General features: G+C 60.3%; 1 protein-coding gene across 1 annotated transcript; it reads right to left on the reverse strand.

Annotated features, from left to right (window-relative positions):
- Positions 1-9,778: 9,778 nt before the first annotated feature.
- LOC136471046 (UDP-glycosyltransferase 72B1-like) lies at positions 9,779-11,269 on the reverse strand. Its single transcript, XM_066468787.1, has one exon. It carries the CDS (start codon positions 11,267-11,269, stop codon positions 9,779-9,781), a length of 1,491 nt encoding a protein of 496 aa, XP_066324884.1.
- Positions 11,270-11,687: the final 418 nt, after the last annotated feature.

Consider the following 11,687-nt stretch of genomic DNA (forward strand, 5'->3'; position numbering starts at 1 on the left):
GCCAAGGGTTCTACTGGCCGACGGTAGTCGCCGACGCTACCAAGCTAGTATGCTCCTGCGAAGGATGCCAGTACTATGCCCGGCAAACACATCTCTCGGCCCTGGCCCTACAAACCATCCCCATCACGTGGCCATTCGCCGTGTGGGGGCTCGACATGGTCGGGCCTCTGCAAAAGGCCCCCGGGGGCTTCACCCATCTATTGGTATCAATCGACAAGTTCTCCAAATGGATCGAGGCTCGTCCGATCAATCGAATCAAATCCGAGCAGGCGGTGCTGTTCTTCACTAACATCATCCACAGGTTTGGGGTCCCCAACACCATCATCACCGACAACGGGACGCAGTTCACCGGCAAAAAGTTCCTGACGTTTTGCGATGACCACCACATCCGTGTGGCCTGGTCGGCCGTAGGACACCCAAGGACCAACGGCCAAGTAGAGCGTGCCAACGGCATGATCCTACAAGGCCTCAAGCCAAGGATTCACAACCGGTTGAAAAAGTTTGGCAAGAAATGGCTCGCTGAGCTCCCGTCGGTCATCTGGAGCCTAAGGAACACTCCAAGCCAAGCCACGGGATTCACGCCTTTCTTCCTAGTCTATGGGGTCGAGGCCGTCCTTCCCACCGACTTGGAATATGGTTCTCCGAGGCTGCAAGCCTACAACGAACAAAGTAACCGCACCACCCGAGAGGACGCCCTTGATCAACTAGAGGAAGCCCGAGATGTCGCGCTACTACACTCGGCCAAATACCAGCAGAGCCTGCGGTGCTATCAAGCCCGACGCGTCCGAGGCCAAGACTTGAAGGTAGGCGGCCTGGTGTTGAGATTAGCGCAAAGCAACAAGGGTCGCCACAAGCTGACCCCGCCATGGGAGGGACCGTACATCATTGCCCAAGTGCTGAAGCCCGGGACCGACAAGCTGGCCAATGAGAAGGGCGAAGTCTTCACCAACACTTGGAACATAGAACAGCTACGTCGCTTTTATCCCTAAATTTCCAAGCATTGTATATATCGTTTCTCGAAGTACAATTAAAAAGCGTTCTTTAGTTCGTCTAACTTTTCGAGAAACCCCCCGAGCCCATCATAGGCCTCGGCAATACAGTAACATGGCAAGGGAGACTCGGTTCTGCCTCGGTAGAACCAAGCCTCCCTTGGGGGCTAGATAGGGGACCCCTCCCTAGGTGTCCCCTAGGTCCCATGCACCATTCTTTAGTTGTTTTTCGCAAAAAATCCTACGCCAAGTCCCTAGCAGGCTCTGACGAATCAGTTGTAAAAACCCCTTGGACCAAGGTCTGTTTCCTAAGCAAGAGGCCGGTAGAGTCGTGAGATAGCCTACGCCTCCGGGCTACGGCACTCCCTCGCTACCTCTCGCTCAAGGGACGGCTTAGGCCCCAAGGGGGTGTTTTGCAAACAAAATTCGATCAGGAGCGACAGAGGGCAGAGGCTCGAAAACACAAGAAAAACAACTAGGAAACACAAGTACTTCAAAAGTAAAGGCCTCGACGGCCACAAGCGTTACGATACAAAAAATAACCCCTATTCTATTTTTACATAGCCCCCGGGGCCCAGATCAAGGCTCAGGGCCTTCAGCACCGGCAGATGGTAAGGGAGGAACCACCTCCTCTTCGAAGAGCATCGCCAGCGCCGTGCCAGGGCCTTCCGCCGCCTCCATCAGCTTCACAACCGCCGCATCGGCCTCCTCGTCATCATCAGGCAGAACATAGCCATCACTGATGGTCGGGAGGTCGACGCCAAGGTAGTGAGAGGAGATGACGGCCAGCGCCCGCTTGACACCCGTGTGCAGTGCCCCTCAGAGCCGCTCGCGCATCTGGCTACTCAACGCAATCAAGCGGCTCCCAAGGGAGCTGCCTGACTGAACCCCTTCGACCTCCAAGGCCTCATAGGCGGAAAGGGCAGCACGCTTCAGCGCCTCGTGCTCCCCAATCTCAGTCTCGAGCACCGTCTACACCGCGCTGGAAGCCTCGGCGGCCCGAATGATCTCTGCCTCTGACTCTGCACTGCGGAAGATGGAATGAGGTCGAGCGAGAGAAAGGACAACCTAAGCTGAGGATGGAAGCCCACAGAACTCACCCTTGGCCTTTTGCTCCTAGCGACGGGTCTCGGCTTGACAGGCCTTGGCCTTCTCCTTCAACTGCTGGGCCTCGAACCTAGAGGCCTCGGCTGCCCTGGAAGCTTCACTGCCTAGCTCTACGCCATACAAGGAAGTCAGGGAGCAAACATAAGGAAAAGGAAACAAAACAAGGGGACTGGAACTCACCCTCGACCGTCCCCTTCAAAACCACAGCCTCGATTTGCGAGGCCTCAACCGCAGCAAGGGCCTCGTTCAGAGCGCCTTTGGTTAGCCGGTGCGCACTCTCCTCTGCCCCCAGCTGCCCGGCGAGGGCCTTGCCCGAGGCCGTCGCTTCTTTGGCCTGGGACCTGAAGGCATCCCGATCGCTGACCGCGCGGGTAAGCTCCTCCTCCAGCTCCTTGACCCGTGCCGCCAAGGGGGCGAGCTGCGTCTAGGCTGTGGCCGCCTTGACCTTTGCGTCGGCACAGCGAAGGCAGAGGTCCTCTGCCTCCGCACTTCGCGCCGACAGAAGCTCGTTAGCGTCGGCAAGAAGGCCCCTCTGCCGCTGAAGCTGGTCCCAGACGCCCCTCTCCCGCTGGAGAAAGACCGACTTCCTAAGCGACCGGGTCTTGAGCTCCTGGGGAAGCAGAACGAGGGTCATTGGTCGCAACAAAATCAGGAAAGGAAACGTCGCGCGAGAAAGGAAAACACAAACCTAGGCGACTCCGGGCAGTTCGTCGGCCACCACGGACAGCGCCGTCCGTAGCGACCGCTCCGCCAGCTGGCGGTACTACTCGAAGGTGTTCCAGCGCTCGCCCTCGGCCGCGTCCTCAAGGGCGAACAGAGGCTCCCCCTCAGGGTTGTCCCGGTCCGCCACAGTACCCGCGGGTGATCCCACCCGCAAGGCTCAGGTCGGACCCGCACGAGGGCCGAGCTTTCCTCGCCCAAGAGCGGCGTCGGCTACTCCACGGCATCGGTCTCCTCAGCGCCGACCACCTCCCGCGCCCGGGAAGTATCGTCGGAGGAGATCGGATAGACCGCCGCCTCCCGGGCGCTCTCTCGCAACAGCGGTAGGCCCTGAACCAAGGGCACCACAGAGGCCTCTGCCGCCTGCATCTCCGCCTCCTGCACAGACGGCCTCGCCGCCATCACGATGGCCTCGGCGACCTCGGGGGCTCCGACCTCTGCAATTACGGCCTCGACGGTCTCGGGGGCTCTGGCCTCCGCCATCGTGGCCTCAGCAGACGCAGAGACACCAACCATGGCCACCGCGGTCTCAGCGGTCGTGGACACCATAGCCTCCGTCGCCTCAGCCTCGGAGACCTCGGGAGCCTCGGCAACAAAGGGCACGCCGGCCCCATCCGACTTGTGAGCCTCGCCCCCACGAGGTGGAAGCGCCACCTCCCTCGTCTATGTAGGGGCCGCCTCAGCAGCCCCTCCTTGGGCGGCCGGCCCCTTTGGGTCGACCCTCGCTGACGCTATGCCGCGTTGGATAGCGGCTTGTGCCTCCGCCACCTAGTGTGCGGAGGAGCCGGGGCTCACCTTAAGCGCCTTAAGGGGCGCCAAGGGGAGGTCGTCCGCAGGCCGCTTCCGACTAAGGAAAATTAACCTACAGGGTCAGCGCAAAACTAAAAAAGCGACTGAAAAACACCACGACCCTGCCAAGAATACACTTGCCTTGATCGGGGCGGCCCCCGCTTCGCCACGGCAAACCTCATCCGTAGTGGCGGAGGCGGCGGTAGAGGCGTCGCCTCCGTATCCATCGACGCCGGTCGGTCTTCAGTGGACCCCGGTGCCCCTTCGGTCCTCTGCAGGGGTGGTGGCGTCGCCTCTGCCGCCACCTGCTCCACCATGACCGCCGAGCCTACCGGGCTGACGGCGCGTTGGCCTAACGCCCACGCCTTGGGCGTGTCGGCCTCGGCCCCGGAGCGGGCAACCGCCGGCCTCGGGTCCACTTCTCCTCCCCTTCCCGGGGGGCCGGGCCGCTTACCGACACCCCGGGCACCACCTCCACGACATCAGGAAGGTGGTCCAGGGGACCTCGCCCTCCCTCGACCTTGTCGTCCCCGTCTGAGGCCTCCATCGACAACGACATCGACGGGGATTCCTCCAGCGGAAGACCATCCTTCTGTTGTTGACGGCGGCGCTTATCCAGCTCCTCGCGCGCGAGGATGTGCTTCGTGCACTTTGCCGCCTTGGCATCCTTTCGCCTCTTCTACGCATCGGCGTGAGCGCGGTTGACCGCCCGCCGCCCCACGTCCTCAGGAATGGGCGGTGGAGAGGAGCGCACGTCCCTCATCCCCTGAAGGAACGACAAACACGCATGAGGGAACAAGGGGTAAGGGGAGACTGAGGAGGTTCAAAGGCTACAGCGGCGCACGACTTACCAGCGAAAGGAACCCCCGCGACGGCCACATCGCGATAGGGGTCAAGTTGCCGCCCCTCAGCTTCGCCTCTACCGTCTCCCCTACCCGACGAAGGATCTCCTCCTTGGAAAGGGCAGAGGAGGACATCCGAGTGCCCTCAATGGGCTCACCCAGCTTCATCTCGAACAGCCGCCGCCGCCGAGCCATCAGTGGCAGCACCCTCCGGCGGTGGAACGCGGCCACAACCACAGCCACGGTGAGGCCATGGCCTCACAGCCTCGCCAGCCCCTCCAGGAGCGGCTCCAGCTTGGGCTGGTTGACCTTCGGGACACCCCACTTCCACTTCTCCGGGCAACTCCCCACAATCCGCCCGGTGTAGGGGGGAAGCCCTCCATCGTCGTTACGGAGGTAAAACCAAATCGTGTACCACCGACGGTTGGAGGATGTGAGTTGGGCCGGGATGTAGAGGTGCAGGCGGTCCTGACACACTTGGAGAGTGCAGCCTCCGGCCCTCGCCGCCTTCCTCTTACCCGACGTGCCCGTCGGCTTTGTAGTGTGCCCCGCCTAGAACAGATGGAGCCACAACTCCCAATGGGGAGCGATCCCTAAATGCCCCTCGCAGACGGCAACAAAGATAGCCGCCTGAGCGATGGAGTTAGGGTTAAAATTATGGAGCTCCACGCCGTAGTAGTGCAGGAGCGCCCGCATGAACCGGTCCGCCGGGACGCCGAGGTCGCGCTCGTGGAAGGAGACAAAGCTTACGACGTAGCCGTTGCGAGGCCTCGGCTCTGGCTCGCCGTACGGAGCAATCCACTCCGGCCTAGTGGGATCTGTCACCGGGCGGAGGAGACCACCGTCGACAAGCGACTGGAGCATCTCCTCGGTGACGTCCGACGGATCCCAAGGGTCCGCCTCGACAACGACGATGTCGCCGGCCATGGGTGCGATGGAGAAATCAGGTGCGGCGGTGAGTTTCTTCTCTCCCTCCCACGCTCTCGCTTTTTTCCTCGCTTTCCCCCTAGGCTCGCTCCTCTCTCCTCTTCTTCCTGGCACCCACTGCTCTAGCGACGGCTCGACGAAGGTAGCGCTAATGCAGGCAAGGTAAGACGAGGAGGGGCGAGACTCCCCAGGTATTTATGCAGGGAGGAGGCGAAATGAGAGGGCGATGAAATCGGGGAAGTTTCCCCCCAATCCGGCGCGGTTAACCATGAGCCGATTTCGCCGGCCCACGCGCCCACGTCTCCCGCATTAAATGCGAGGACAGTTACGTCCCATCCACCACGCCATGCTCGGCCACTACGGCAGCAGGTGTCGTTTCGACTCCCAATGAAACTACCTCAAAAGGCGCGCCGCCCGTACCGAGCCAATAGGGAAGATATTCCCTGTGGCCTATTCCTTTCGTATGAAGGAACCGGGCTCTGAACCTATTATGATCTAGGGGTTCGAAGGCTAGGCCCCAAAGGGTTTCGATAGCCACCCCAGGATAACAGAGTCAGGGACGACCGCGGGCGAGCCCATACGGGGCCGAGGCCCAAGCAAGCGAAACGCTTGGGACGCCCAAAGTTGTGTCCGAGACCGGAGGAAAGTCTCTGAATGGGATCCCACCATAGGGAGGCACCGAGCCACCGAGGCCTAGCGAACGGCCTTGGCACCCACTAGAGACATCCTCTGGTACTCTTGGAGTGTGTCTCTGGATCGCTAGCCGTCCCCTAGCGAACGGGGTATGGGCCTCCACTCGGACTACCCGATAACAGCTCACCGGAAGTGCCACCGCTCGTGCCCATCGAGGGTAGCGAGGCACATTCCACCCCTCCTTCCGAGCGAAAAGGAAGCACGAGGGTCGCACAAAAAGTCAGGGGAACCCCCGACGGCCCTCTCACCCTATGTAGAGGCTAGGGGGCTCTTCCTGCAAATATGCCGAGACCCCACAACTCGGGCCCATGCCCAAAAGGGGCCTCGGCAAACAAACCCTCACGCGCGAGGGGCGTATAAAAAGTCAGGGGAACTCTCGATGGCCTTCTCGCTCTACGCAGAGGCTAGGGGCTCTTCCTGCAACCTTGCCGAGACCAGAATGGGCTCGGCAAACAAACCCTCCGTCCGAACGAAAAGGATATGTGAGGGGCGAATGAAAAAGTCAGGGGACCCCCGACCGTCCTCTTGCTCTAGGCAGAGGCTCGGGGGCTCCTCTTGCACCCAAAGACCAAGACAAACGGTTCAAAGCCATGCTAGAGGTTTCATTACAAAACACGATAAAGGGCACCGAGCCCGTTACGGTCCAGGGGTTCGAAGGCTAGGCCTCCAAGAGGTTTCGACAGCTGCCCCAGGGCAACAGAGTCAGGGACGACTTTGGGGCGAGCCTACGAATGGCCCAGGCCCGAGCGAACAGTCGCTCGAGGCGTCCTAAGTCGTGTCCGAGACCGGCAGGAAAGTATCCGAATGGGATCCCACCGTAGGGAGGCACCGAGCCACCGAGGCCCAGCGAACGGCCTCGGCACCCACTAGAGAAATCCTCCGATACTTTTGGAGTGCGTCTCTGGACCGCTAGCCGTCCCCTAGCGAACGGGGCTCGGGCCTACACTCGGACTACCCGATAACAGCTCACCGAAAGTGTCCACGCTCGCACCCATCGAGGGTAGCCTGGCACATTCCACCCCTCCTTCCGAGCGAAAGGAAGCGTGAGGGACATACCTAAAGTCAGGGGGACCCCTGATGAACCTCTCGCTCCGTGTGGAGGCTAGAGGGCTTCTTTGTTTTCTGCAGCCTCACCGAGACCCCCGCAACCCGAACCTGCGCTTACGGGCTCGGCAAATGCAATAAGAACTAATCGCTCAAACGCGAAAATGGAGAAAGCCCCTGGAGGAGTAACTTCACTCCTCCAGGGGCTCGGGGGCTACACCCGACGGGTGCGCTCGCGCGCACCCACCGGAACCTCAAAAAAACAAACCAATTCCTACGGAGCAGGCATAAACCCAGCCTCGACAAACCCTTAGGGAGAGTGCACGCACTCACCCCGAGGCTCGAGGGCTACTGTCGGGTACCTTAGAACGGGGTACCCCAAGCAAACATCAAATGGGTCGCTAAAAGCCCATCTAAAAAATAAAGCTAGAAGGTAAGCCGTGGGCTCCTCACCTGCCACGACCGAGCCCACTGGGTCCTCCTCCACCTCGCCTCGAGCCTCGAGCAGGAGGTCTCGGCATCCTGGAACAAACTCCACCTCGGGCGAGGCTCCCCAGGGAAGGCCTCGGCAGGGGGCGCCATCTCCGTCTTGCCCGAGGCTCTCCAGGGAAGGCCTCGGCAGGGGGTACATTCTCCGTATCGCGTGAGGCGTCTCGCGCAAGGCCTCGGCAAGGAGCCCGATCTCCGTCTCGCGCGAGGCCTCAGTCTCCGTGTCGCTCGAGGCCGGGTCACCCGCAGCCCGTCACCCCCCGCCTCGACCGACCCTCCAGACAACGTGTCACGTCCCATTAATGCTTCAACCACTCCCGCAATCTCAGCCGGACGATGGCTCAACGCCACAGAATGGCCGACGCGACCCGAGGTCGCATCAGCGCCATACCGGCCAGGACAGGGCACGGCGGGGATTACCGGCCACTGTGTCCTAACGCTGTGTCCACGATCAGCGCCATACCGGCTGGGACAGGGTACGGCGGGGATTACCGGCCACTGTGTCCTAACGCTGTGTCCACGATCGGCGCCATACCGGCTGGGACAGGGTACGGCGGGAATTACTGGCCACTGTGTCCTAACACTGTACCCACGATCAGCCGCCCACTCGAGGCCTCGGCACTGTACACCAAGGTCTCGGCTATCTTGGGGTTCGTGCCTGCCGAGACCCCTCCACCACGGTGCAGCCTCGGCACCGACCAAGTCTCGGCCTCGCGCACAGTCCGTCCACAGTGGCTTGCACGCCCACCGCCACACCCACTCCGAGGCAGTCCCGGGGCTCCCACGACGCACAGGATATGATGGGACGGCCACGCCGCCCCAGTGCTCCAAGGACGGACCACTCCGACGACTACGCCGCCACAGGAACAGGCTACAGGGCTCGGACACGTCGTCTCTGTTCACACGACGCCGTATAGTTAGCTCATGTACCGTCCTGGTCCTCCCTTCATGCTATAAAAGGAGAGGACTTGGGCTGTTTTAGGGGGGGAGAACACCTGGTAACACACACACGCACATCCCTGCCGCCTGAGAGCAACGTCTCAAGCGGCTCGCACGACACCCTGCCGAGACCTGGGACCAGCTCCCTCTCTCCTTTAGCTTGTAACCCCATACTACGAGCACCCCGGTGCAAGGAATACAAGATCGATCTCTCAGACTGGACGTAGGGCCTCGATTGCCTGAACCAGTATAAACCTTGTGTCTCTTTGCATCACCATCCGGAATCGGGAGCACGCAGAATAAATTCACTGGTTGGTTGAGGACCCCTGGTCCGAAACACCGACAGAACGGAACCCATATTGCGGTTGTTCTCAGTCTCATATCTCCGAAACACCGACAGAACGGAACCCATATTGCGGTTGTTCTCAGTCTCATATCTCCTCAAGTTTGAGGCTCTAGCTACTTGCTGCAGTGCACAGAGGAGCCGGAGCTAACGAAGCAAAAAAAATGCTAGCTTCATTGACTCCTACTTCGATTTGAAAAGTGAAAAAAAAACAGCTTCTCATTGTAGTGCACAGAGAAACCAAAGTCAGAGCCACCCGAAAGTGTGTCAAAGGAACTATGGTCGGATTGGCCTCACACTAGGCTGGTTGGTTTTTTAGCCGGAGTTCATTGTTTGTGGCTGAAAAGCACTGTTTATACTCTCACAAATTCCTTCAGATTCCTCCAAATTCCTCCCAGCGAACCGGGCCTAAGTGATGCCCCAAGGAAACCCTTCCTCTGTTGACCTCGGCAGCCGTAACATAAAACTCACTCAACAATATGACTTGTGGATTATCGATGGGAATCAGGAGTCTTATTTGTATTGCCCATGTCACTAGTCACTACTAGCTTCTCATTTCTAAATTTTATCTGGTAATTGACCTTGTTCACAGCCATGGTACGATATTTTTCTCACATCAAAACAACATCAACCAGCTTATCAGCCGCAGAAACCATCAGCTGAACAGGACCAATGTGTTTTGAGTTCACAAATAAAACAAAAAAAACTGGAAACAGATCACCAGGAATCACAACGGGTACACATAGTAGACATGAATAACACTGTACAACTTGCTGCACAATCTTTTTCTCAAGAGTAATTCAAAGGGATTTGTATGAATGCAAGACACTGTACTTCATATCAAACTTCACAGTTTTTAAATTTTAACGACGACAAATATTCAGTTCAAACGAGCTTCAGTGGGTAGCCCCCTTCCATTTGCTCACGACTTCAGCAAGTGTCGCGTAGGACACGCCGCCGGGCCGGAGCACGCTCGCCGCTGCCTCCCGGAGCTCCTCCACCTTGGCGCGCGCCGCCGCTCCCTTCTCGCCGTGCATCATCTCCTTGACAACCTCGGCGATGTCTTCTGCGAGGATCATCCCGTCGGCGCCGCGGGCCCGAGGCCTGAGTGCCGCCCGGGTCTCCTCGCACAGCAGCACGGCGTTCTGCCTCTGCTCGGCGTACAGCGGCCATGCCACCATGGGCACCCCGCTCACCACGCTCTCCAGCACCGAGTTCCAGCCGCAGTGCGTCAGCATTGCCATGGTGGCGCGATGCGCGAGGACCCTCGCCTGCGGCGCCCACGACGGCACCACGAGGCCCGTCGCCTTGGTCCTCTCCACGAACCCGCCGGGTAGGTGGCTCAGCGGGTCGTCCCTGCTTTTCAACCCGTCGTAGTAGCTCTCCCCGGGGTTAGCGCCGGCGCCGGCAGCGTAGGCGTCGGCGTCGATGGGGCTCCTCACCACCCACAGGAACCGCGCCCCGGACAGCTCCAGCCCGCGCGCCAGCTCGCGTGTCTGCGCCGCGGACAGCGCGCTGCCGCTGCCGAACGACACAAACAGCACCGACCGCTCCGGCTGCGCGTCCAGCCACTCCACGCAACCGGTGTCGTCGCCGTCGTCAGCGGTCGTCGCCCGCCGTGTGATGGGCCCGACCGGGTACACCGGCGGGCGCCACGGCTCGGGCCGGCGGAGCACGGCCGCGGCGCCGGGCTCGGCGGCGTCGAACGTGTTCACCAGTATGCCGTCCGCGTCGCGGTACCGCTCGCCGTGGTGCACCATCCACCGGCACGCGTCGCTGGCCCGGTCCTGGAGCGGCTGTAGGATGTCGGCGCCAGGGACCGACACGCAGCCGGGGAGCCTGACGGGCTCCGTCATGTCGCGGAACTCGCCTCCGCCTTCAACGGCGGCGAGTTCCGCGTCGAGGCGCGGGAGGTGGAGCATCAGCGAGAGCATGAGGAGGTTGGACGGGAAGAAGAGGTACCCCGGCACCCCGGCGTCGCGCGCCGCGCGCAGCGTGTCGGCGCTGAAGAGGTCGGCGACGAACGCGACGAGGTTGCCCGTCCGGGATTTGAGATCCTTAAGCACCATCGTGAGCGCCGGGACGGACCGCTGCGCCTCGACGGAGAGGAGAGTCTCGATGGCGGAGCCCGCGGGGAGGTCGTCGAGCGGAACGGTCGGGAGCGACGCAGCGCCCATGGCCGGCGGCAGGGACGCCAGGAGGGCGCGCTGCGCGGCGGAGTCAGAGCTGGCGTAGGTGAGCACGGTGGCTGTGAAGCCGTGCGCCTCGTGCAGCCGGCGCGCCAGCTCGGCCAGCGGCGCCACGTGGCCCATGCCCGGCGACGAGAGCAGCGCCACGTGGGGCGGCGCCTCGGCCGTCGCGGCGTTGGTCTCGCCGCCGTCGCACATCGCCGCAGAGGGAGTAGTAGCTAGATGAGGTGACCAGGTGGTTAGTTTTCGTGGAGTGGGATGGATCGGAGGCGTCTGGAGGTGGAAGAGAGATCGTTGGCGCCACCTATATATAACGCGTCAAGCTGGAAAAAAAACTAACTAGTCATAATGTAATAATGCACAACTATCCTAGGGGGTGTTTGTCGCTCCCATCGAATGTTTAACACATACATAGAGTATTAAATATAGACTATTTACGAAACTAAATGCACAGTTTACGATTAATTTACGAGACGAATCTTTTAAGCCGAATTAGTCTATGATTTGACAATATGGTGCTACCATAAACATGTGCTAATGATAGATTAATCAGGCTTAATAAATTCGTCTCGCGGATTACTGACGGATTATGTAATTTGTTTTTTATTAGTATTCG

Source organism: Miscanthus floridulus, chromosome 8 (genome assembly GCF_019320115.1).
Source record: "Miscanthus floridulus cultivar M001 chromosome 8, ASM1932011v1, whole genome shotgun sequence".
Lineage (NCBI taxonomy): Eukaryota > Viridiplantae > Streptophyta > Magnoliopsida > Poales > Poaceae > Miscanthus > Miscanthus floridulus.

Coding starts and splice junctions, on each gene's coding strand:
- LOC136471046 (XM_066468787.1), bottom strand. CDS start 11,269: ATGTGCGACGGCGGCGAGACCAACGCCGCGACGGCCGAGGCGCCGCCC.